This window comes from Stomoxys calcitrans, chromosome 3 (assembly GCF_963082655.1).
Source record: "Stomoxys calcitrans chromosome 3, idStoCalc2.1, whole genome shotgun sequence".
NCBI lineage: Eukaryota > Metazoa > Arthropoda > Insecta > Diptera > Muscidae > Stomoxys > Stomoxys calcitrans.
In genome coordinates, this window is record NC_081554.1 from 137,007,513 (window position 1) to 137,017,778 (window position 10,266).

The 10,266-nt window shown below is 38.9% G+C and overlaps 2 protein-coding genes across 2 annotated transcripts; both read left to right on the forward strand.

Annotated features, from left to right (window-relative positions):
* Positions 1-1,702: 1,702 nt before the first annotated feature.
* Positions 1,703-5,985, forward strand: LOC131996147 (uncharacterized). Its single transcript, XM_059365598.1, has 2 exons — positions 1,703-4,975; positions 5,862-5,985. The coding sequence occupies exons 1-2, from the start codon at positions 1,703-1,705 to the stop codon at positions 5,898-5,900; spliced, it is 3,312 nt and encodes a 1,103-aa protein (XP_059221581.1). The 3' UTR covers positions 5,901-5,985.
* Positions 5,986-6,016: 31 nt separating this feature from the next.
* Positions 6,017-7,015, forward strand: LOC131996148 (uncharacterized). The gene has a single exon (XM_059365600.1). It carries the CDS (start codon positions 6,017-6,019, stop codon positions 7,013-7,015), a length of 999 nt encoding a protein of 332 aa, XP_059221583.1.
* Positions 7,016-10,266: the final 3,251 nt, after the last annotated feature.

Consider the following 10,266-nt stretch of genomic DNA (forward strand, 5'->3'; position numbering starts at 1 on the left):
ATCGGTCCATAACCTGATATAGCTGCCATATAAACCGATCTTGGGTCTTGACTTCTTGAGCCTCTAGAGTGCGCAATTCTTATCCGATTGGAATGAAATTTTGCACGACGTGTTTTGTTATGACATCCAACAACTGTGATAAGTATGGTTTAAATCGGTCCATAACCTGATATAGCTGTCATATAAACCGATCTTGGGTCTTGACTTCTTGAGCCTCTAGAGGGCGCAATTCTTATCCAATTTGAATGAATTATGGCACGTAGTGTTTTGTTATGATATCCAACAATTGTGCCAAATATGGTTCAAATCGGTTCATAACCTGATATAGCTGCCATATAAACCGATCTGGGATCTTGACTTCTTGAGCCTCTAGAGGTCACAATTATTATCCGATTTGCCTGAAATTTTGTACTACGGATCTTCTCATGACCTTTAACATACGTGTTTATTATGGTCTGAATCGGTTTATAGCCTGATATAGCTCCCATATAAATCGATCTCTCTATTTAACTTCTTGAGCCCACAAAGGGCGCAATTCTTATTCGAATTGGCTGACATTTTACACAGGTCTCCAACATATAATTTAATTGTGGTCCAAACCGGACCATATCTTGATATCGCTCTAATAGCAGAGCAAATCTTTTCTTATATCCTTTTTTTGCCTAAGAAGAGATGCCGGGAAAAGAACTCGATATATGCGATCCATGGTGGAGGGTATATAAGATTCGACCCGGCCGAACTTAGCACGCTTTTACTTGTTTTTTATACCCACCACCGAAGGATGGGGGTATATTCATTTTGTCATTCCGTTTGCAACACATCGAAATATCCATTTCCGACCCTATAAAGTATATATATTCTTGATCAGCGTAAAAATCTAAGACGATCTAGGCATGTCCGTCCGTCTGTCCGTCTGTCTGTTGAAATCACGCTACAGTCTTTAAAAATTGAGATATTGAGCTGAAATTTTGCACAGATTATTTTTTTGTCCATAAGCAGGTAAAGTTCGAAGATGGGCTATATCGGACTATATCTTCATATAGCCCCCTGTATTGGCTTTTTTTACTTTAAACCTATTTTAGCGTTTTTTATTTTATAACTTTAATCTCATCACTGATACTTGCCTTAATATAATTGTCTCTTTCTTACAGTATTTTTAAGTAACATTAACTTTGCTCTCACTTAACAAAACCCTGTAACTTACATTTATACAAGAGAGAGTTGTTGTCAACTAAGCCTCAAGCAAAGCAGATCGCTACAGCGAAACATTAATTTGTGTCTTGTCATTCGTCTTTTTTCTTTAATGTTAAAATTACTAAATAACCTCTTGTTGTTATAAAAATAATAAGAACAGTTGTTTAAAGATATGTGTAGTATTCTGTGAATAAACTTTTATGAAAATACCTTAAATGAAATCGTTTCACTCAGAAACTCTCGTACATTAAATTGGTGCCGAAACCCGGGACGACTTTCCCGCTACAACAATCAAAAAAAATAATTAAAGCCAACACAAAGTTGTGTAATATACTCCATCTACGTGGTTACAACTAAATCAGTGTTTTTATATCTGGAATTTAAAAATTTTCCCAACTTCATACACCTTTGCATGGTATTTTCTGAGCTTACAGGTTCATCTTTAATCCGCTAAAATAATTAACAATTTATTCCAATTACCTTTTGCCCTATTCATCGCATCTAGAAAATGGAGAATTTATCGTCGATAATAGCAGTTCAACACAAATCACACAGCCATTTGCAAAGGTTAGCAAAACGTTTCAACAATAAACCCGAAAAAGAAATAACAAAGGGCTATATGAAATGCGTTCTAGAAGAAGTCGAAACAATTTATAAAAGTTTTAAGGAAGATCATGAGCAAATTTGTGCTTTGGCATTGGAAAACACCATTAATGAAAAAGATGTGCCATATCTAGCAAATGACTTCTATGAAGTTTTCTTTGATACCTACATTACGTTTAAATCAAAACTATTAGATCTAGCCGAAGAGCCTACAATGTCGCATCATCATATGGCAAGTACCTTCATATCTTCCAACAACAACTATAGTAACTCATCAACATCATCATGTGCCAAACTTCCAAAAATTGAATTACCAACCTTCACAGGAGAGTACCTCGAGTGGATACCCTACTGCGACATGTTCACTTCGTTGGTACACAACAACCACTCATTGACTGATATACAAAAGTATTTTTATTTAAAAGGGTCTTGTAAAGATTCCCCTTTAGATATTATAAACCAATACCCAGCTTCTGATAGAAACTACATTGCTGCATGGGAAGCACTTAAATCAAGATACCAAAACAAAAGAAAACTTATTGAACAAATCTTAAACAAGTTATTTTCAATTCCACAGTCTAATGGTTCGTTTTCTAGTATAAAAGAACTGCTTGATTCAACACGATCGTCTCTATCACTGTTAAGGTCGCTCGATATAGACATTGATACATGGGATCCGATCCTTATATATCTTATGACACAGAAAATGGACAAACAGACCCGTAAAGAATGGGAACAATCCATTAGTAGCACTGAACTTCCTGTAATGAACGATTTGTTCAAGTTTTTGGAAACTACATTTAGAACATTGGAGTCTGTAGAGGAATCAAATAACCGACCAGAAAGGCAGATCTCTGTTAGTCGCTGTCCACAACAAAAACCATTTAAACGATCTCTGCACATGCATAACGCAGCCGTAAGTACGAGCACCTGTGTATGCTGCCAACGTCGTCACCCACTATACAAATGCTTCAAGTTCTTATCGCTGTCGCCAACAGAAAAGAAATCAATCGTATCTCAAAACAACGTTTGTACGAACTGCCTGAACCCAGGTCATTACTTTAGGCAATGTAAAATTGCAGCTCGCTGCCAACTCTGCCATCAAACTCACCACACCATTCTTCACGCTGCTTACGCAACAGACATCGTTCAAGATCAAACAACAACCGCGCTGTCTACTGCAGTAGAAAATATGAATGCTACAGCATTAAGCCATACACAACCAACATCACATATCAACTCGCACCTATCATCGCTTGCAGCGAATCAACAGTCCCAAGTTCTGCTAGCTACAGCTAAGATTCTCATTAAACACCCCCACGGTGTTTGCTATGCTAAAGCATTGGTTGATCCCGGCTCTCAAGCCTCATTTGTAAACAGAGAGTTATGTCAACTATTAAATTTGAATCAAAAGAGAATTGAAAAAACAACGATAGATGGAATTGGAGCAACATCTAAAACATCAATCAAACATATGGTCGAGCTGAAGCTGGTGTCCAATTATAATAAGAATTACAATTTAACCGTGAGTGCTTTTATTTTGCCTAGAATAACAAATTATAAACCAATAGATGTGAGAAAATGTGATCTGCCGGATTTGAATTCATATCAGTTATCCGATCCAACTTTTTACATGCCATCTAAGATAGATGTTTTGTTGGGAAGTGATGTTTATGGTGAGATCTTAAAACAAAATTGTATAAAGTTTCCAAACAGTGTCTTATTGCAGGAAAGTGTGTTCGGGTGGCTAGTTTCAGGCCCTATAGGCAAACCATACCCAAAAACGACCCTGAATGTAAATAGCTGCAATCTCGAGAATCAGCTGCGTTTATTCTGGGAACAAGAAGAGTTGGCAGAAACAAAAAATTTATCGCTAGAGGAAGAAGCTTGTGAATCATATTTTGCAACAACATATATTCGAACGAGTGAGGGCCGATATGAAGTTCACTTGCCATTTAGAAGTTTGTTAAAAGGTGAGACTGCTCCGATATTCCAAAATACAGACTATGTTGCCCTAAAAAGACTGAAACAGCTTGAATCTTCTTTTAAATATCGACCTCAATTTGCGACAGCTTACAAAGCCTTTATGTCTGAGTACGAACATTTGGGCCATATGGAAAAGGTGGGACGATATCCTCAAGATTTACCACCGAATATATACTTCTTGCCTCACCATGGTGTTTTGCGCGAAAGCAGTACCACTACTAAATTAAGAGTCGTTTTCGATGGTAGCAGCAGAGTTCCACCACAGCCATCTCTGAATGATGAACTCGCTAGTGGACCCCCACTGCAAAACGACCTGCCCACTATTATCATTCGATGGCGACGTTTTAAAATTTCGTTTACAGCCGACTTGGAAAAAATGTTTAGGCAGATAAATGTATGCAACGACCATCAGCTGTACCAGTGTATTCTATGGCGTGACCCCAACACCAATGACCTGAATATTTACAAATTGAAAACAGTAACTTATGGTACGACCTCCGCTCCGTTTTTGGCAATAAGAGTTTTGAAACAAATAGCAGAAGATGGCAGATCAGAATTTCCTTTAGCGTGTAAAGTGATAGAATCGGATACATACGTGGACGATGTTATATCTGGATGTGACAGCGTTACGGAAGCAATTAAATTGGCGCATGAGCTTGTCCTCTTGTTGGCGAAATCTGGTTTTACCCTTAGGAAGTGGAGCTCAAATTCTACCGAACTATTAAGTACGATTCCTTCCGAGTTTCAGACTACAGCCAATAGCTTCCCGCTTCAAAATCATGAAATGGTTAAAGCCTTGGGCTTATCTTGGGACCCCAAAAGTGACAATTTTTATTTTAAAGTCAATTATACTTTTTCTGATAAAATTACGAAAAGTGTTGTACTTTCAGATTCTGCAAGATTATTTGATCCACTTGGCTGGTTGGCCCCTACAACCATAATGGCGAAAATCATGTTTCAAACTCTATGGCGAGAAGGTTTGGATTGGACAGATCCTTTGCCAGCGAATTTGCACAATGAGTGGTCTAAATATCGAACTGCATTAAAGGACATTGAGAAGTTATCGCTGCCTAGATGGTTTAAAAGCAAATCGACATCCTCTACTGATCTTCATGCATTCTGTGACGCGTCCAAGCTAGCTTTTGCCGCAGTTGTCTACATAAGAGTTGTGAAGGAAGATGGAAAAGTACACGTAAGTCTAATACAATCAAAAACAAAAGTAGCCCCTCTGAAAGTACAAACCATACCAAAACTTGAGTTGTGTGCCGCTGTTTTGTGTGCAAGGTTGGTCACCAGGGTAAAATCATGCATTGGGCTCAAAGTAGATAATGTGATGTTGTGGTCGGATAGTACCACGGTGCTGAACTGGATCAAAACACAATCTTCTCAGCTCCCAGTATATGAGGCAAAACGGGTTTCTCAAATACAACGCTTGACAAATATTTCTGAGTGGCGATATGTATCTTCATCTGACAATCCAGCAGACTGCGCAACCAGAGGCTTATTACCAGAGGATTTAAAAACTCATACCATTTGGTGGCATGGGCCACACTGGCTACATGAAGACTCAACTGCCTGGCCTGTTTGTAAGCTCAGAAATACCGTGCATCCGGCTGCGAGTAAACCAATCATCTATTCATTCACCACGAGTACAGCCACCAAGCTGAAGACGTCGGATTATCCGGACTACTTTTCAAAATACTCATCATTCAACAGACTGCAACGGGTAACTGCGTATATTCTTCGATTTTACAACAATTTGAAAGCGTCTATCTCAAAAGATTCCATTCAAAAACATCATAAACTGATTGGTTGTCTCCAGACAACAGAATTGAAAAGTTCAAGATTGCGGTTAGTCAAGATTTGCCAACGCATTTCCTTCAAATATGACATAACTTGCCTTCAAAACAAACTTCCTTTAGCATGCAACAGCCGAGTACTAAAACTGCAACCATTCTTGGATGATGAAGGCGTTCTTCGAGTTGGAGGAAGAATTAAGCACGCAGATTTATCGTTTGGAAAAAAACACCCTATTTTATTAACAAAAACTGATCCTATTTCCTACCTTATATTTGCAGAAGCTCATTCTAAAACATTACATGGTGGAGTGCAGCTGATGCAATCATACGTCATGACTCACTACTGGATCCTTTCAGCACGGAACTTAGCAAAATCTGTGAAGCGAAACTGCGTGACTTGTTTCAAATATTCTGCTAAAGCCGCTACTCAAATCATGGGAAATCTACCACAAGTGCGACTCAATCCTGCAAGGCCCTTCAAACATAGTGGTCTAGACTATGCTGGCCCTATAAATATGAAGCAAAATACACTCAGACGAAGCACCACAACCAAAGGGTACATATGCTTATTCGTTTGCATGTGTACCAAAGCTGTTCATCTTGAGGTTGTTTCTAGCTTAACCACTGATGATTTTCTGGCTGCATTTAAGAGGTTCACTTCTCGCCGAGGACCTTGTACTGATTTGTACTCGGATTGTGGCACAACATTCATCGGAGCGTCCAAAGAACTACAGATTTTGTACCATAGATCCAAAGCTTCATTACCTGAACATTTGGTAGAAGGCCTCAACAACAGTGGTACCCAATGGCATTTTATACCTCCTGCTTCCCCTCATTTTGGTGGTCTATGGGAAGCGGGTGTGAAGTCTACGAAGCATCATCTTCGTCGTATTATGAAAGACCGGACTCTCACATACGAGGAACTTTCAACCCTATTGTGCCAAGTCGAAAGCTGTTTAAATTCCAGGCCTCTTTGCCCGCTCTCAACTGATCCCTCAGACTTCAGCGTTTTGACACCGGCCCATTTCTTAGTTGGCGAGCCTACAACTTGTATACCAGAAGACGACTTGCTAGACTCAAACATCAATCGGCTAACACATTGGAAACAGATTGAGAAACTTAAGCAACATTTTTGGCAACGCTGGTCCCAAGAGTATCTTTGCCGATTGCAGTCAAGACCAAAATGGAATTGCCTAAAACGAGAGGCCCAAATCGGTGATATTGTACTGCTACTTCATGAACGCAGTACCCCAGGACATTGGCCATTGGCTCGAGTAGAAGAAATACATCCTGGCTCTGACGGGCACTGTCGAGTTGTGACCTTGTATTGCAATGGAAAATTCATAAAGCGTCCAATTGCAAAAATTTGTTTTCTCCCATCCAACGATGCATCATCAGTCACTTTAAATGCTTTGGAAGAAAGAAATACTTGAAGTACGGTTTAAGAACTAATGTTCTTAGTGGGGGAGAATGTATTGGCTTTTTTTACTTTAAACCTATTTTAGCGTTTTTTATTTTATAACTTTAATCTCATCACTGATACTTGCCTTAATATAATTGTCTCTTTCTTACAGTATTTTTAAGTAACATTAACTTTGCTCTCACTTAACAAAACCCTGTAACTTACATTTATACAAGAGAGAGTTGTTGTCAACTAAGCCTCAAGCAAAGCAGATCGCTACAGCGAAACATTAATTTGTGTCTTGTCATTCGTCTTTTTTCTTTAATGTTAAAATTACTAAATAACCTCTTGTTGTTATAAAAATAATAAGAACAGTTGTTTAAAGATATGTGTAGTATTCTGTGAATAAACTTTTATGAAAATACCTTAAATGAAATCGTTTCACTCAGAAACTCTCGTACACCCCCATATAGACCGATCCGCCGATTTAGGGTCTTAGGCCCATAAAAGCCACATTTAATATCCGATTTTGCTAAAATTTGAAAAAGTGAGTTTTGGTAGGCCCTTCGACATTCTTCATTAATTTGGCTCAGATCGGTCCAGATTTGGATATAGCTGCCATATAGACCCACCCTCCGATTTAGGGTCTAAGGGCCATAAAAGCCACATTTTATATCCGATTCCGCTGAAATTCGGGACAGTGAGTTGTGTTAGGCCCTTCGACATTCTTCGTCAATTTGGGTCAGATCGGTTCAGATTTGGATATAGCTGCCATATAGACCGATCCTTCGATTTATGGTGTTAGGCCCATAAAAGCCACATTTATTACCCGATTTTGCTGAAATTTGGGACAATGAGATGCGTTAGGCCCCTTGATATCTTTTTTCAACTTGCCCAAGATCGGTTCAGATTTGGATATAGCTGCTATATAGACCGATTTCTTGATTTAAGGTTTTGGGCCCATAAAAGACGCATTTATTGTCCGATGTCGCTGAAATTTGGGACAGTGAGTTTAGTTAGGCTCTTCGACGTCCTTCTTCAATTTTGCCCAGATCGATCCAGATTTGAATATAGCTGCCATGTAGACCGATCTCTCGATTTAAAGTCTTTGCCCCATAAAAAGCGCATTTATAATCCGATTTCACTGAAATTTTACATAGTAACTTATGTTAGGCTTTTCAACATCCGTGTCGTATATGGTTCAGATCGGTTAATTTTTAGTTATAGCTACTGTACTTATTAGTATTTGGTCCAAATCGGAACATGTTTTGAAATAACTGATATGGGTCATAAGGTATGAAATTTTCACCGAATTTTGATGAAAGGTGGTTTACATATATACCCGAGGTGGTGGGTATCCAAAGTACGGCCCGGCAGAACTTAACGCCTTTTTACTTGTTTTTTTGTATTTTACTGCAAAAGTTATTCCACTTATCTACGCACTTTGCCTTGATAAGTGATTCTCGACAGAAAAACTATCTATTGTATATCTATATCTATCAGCTGAACTAGGCCCGCTCCGCTGCGCCTTCTTTTACTTTATATGGAACAAAATTATCCTTTGAATATTTATTTTCGTCAATTAAAGATCTTTTAATTAAATTAGATGCTACGAAAATAGTATATGCATATCGCTTGAGTAACAATATAACAATATAAGTGCCTTTATCTGTATCCCATTTGATCTTTATTGTATTACGAATTCGCTCGGCGGTTTTAATGTCATCTAAGTTTGGATGTTAGATGTACTCCATTCTTAAAATACTTCATTTCAGCCCGATATTGTCATAATGTCCAATTTAGGGGGTGTTTCAGGGTCCCCCAGTGCTTTTCTCTCAAATACCATTTATTTAAACTCCATATTGCCATTGCTTTAAGGAGAGTTTATAGGCGTCCCCCAAACACCTGGGCCAAAAATGGTTATCGAATTCGTTTTCTAATCTCAAATACCTTTCATTTGAGCCACATATTGGCATGGTGGGTAATTTTTTACCCTTTGGGGGATGTTTTGGGGAAGGGGCGGTGCCCCAAATACATGGTCCCACATATGGATATCAAATTCGTGTTTTACTCCCAAATACCTTTATTTGAGCCCCATATTGCGATGGTCAATAAATAATTTCTTTTTGTCGGGTATTTTGAGCAACGGCTACCCCCACAGAAAATTGGCCCCAAAGTGGGTATCAATTCTCCAATACCTTTCATTCGAGACCCACATTGACATGGTCGGAAAATATGGCCGATTTAAGGGTATTTTAGGGATTGCGGTTAACCCACACACACTTAGCCCCGAAAATATATCAGCATCGTGCTCTATTCTCATATATCTCAAGTACATTTCATATGAACCCCATATTGTCATTTTCCTTAAAATTGGATATCAAATTCGTTTTCGAATCTCAAATACCATTCATTTAAACCCCTTATTGCAAAAGTCAGCAAATATGTACGGTTTGGCGTATGGACCCTAATAACTTATAACAGCGTAATAACAGCTTGTAATTCAACCAGAGAAGCCGTGGTTCTACGTCCAACCATTGAATTATCCAGATAGCTTTAAAAAGCCCAAAAGCTTGCGAATGGTCCCATTCGCTAAATCGGACAAGTTCTAAAAGATGTTCTATAGTCTCTTCTTCCTCGACATCCCCACAGCTTCTGCAAAAGTTATAACCTGCAACCTTTAGCGACAGCAAAAGCGATAGAGCTCTTTAAGTCTAGATTAGGCCACATAATTTTGGAAATATGTTTTCCAGAGATTTAATGACTGACTGGCTGTCTGAGAAGATATTTATGCGAGTTGTTGTTATGACATTATATCTTAGCCATTCCACCTCTTCTTTAAATGCAAGGATCTCCGCTTAATGCACACAGCAGTGGTCGGGTAACCTTCTCGATATAACCAGTTCTAATTTTTCAGAGTACTCCCCAAAGCCCATCTGGTCGTCTAGTTTGAAACCATCCGCGTAGAAGTCTATGTAACTTCTATTACCAGGGATATCGTAGTTCCAATCGCTTCTATCACGAATTGTGGTATAGTACCTTTTATCAAAAAGTGACTCAGGCAGGATGTAGTCCCACTGCCTGGAACATTGAACATTGTATCAAGGATAACACAGTGTCCGTAGCTGCCACATGAACGAAGAGAAAGCTCCCTTAGCCTCAGAGCACTGCTTGCAGCAGTTTCTCTAACCACGATGTCAAGTGGTTTCAGTGCGGCTGTGACGCACAAACAAGCCATCCTCTGGATCCGGTTGACTATTAGACAGTAGGTGGACTTTTGAA

Coding starts and splice junctions, on each gene's coding strand:
- LOC131996147 (XM_059365598.1), top strand. CDS start 1,703: ATGGAGAATTTATCGTCGATAATAGCAGTTCAACACAAATCACACAGC. Junction 4,976..5,861: donor AGGAAGATGGAAAAGTACAC/GTAAGTCTAATA, acceptor TTATATTTGCAG/AAGCTCATTCTAAAACATTA.
- LOC131996148 (XM_059365600.1), top strand. CDS start 6,017: ATGGGAAATCTACCACAAGTGCGACTCAATCCTGCAAGGCCCTTCAAA.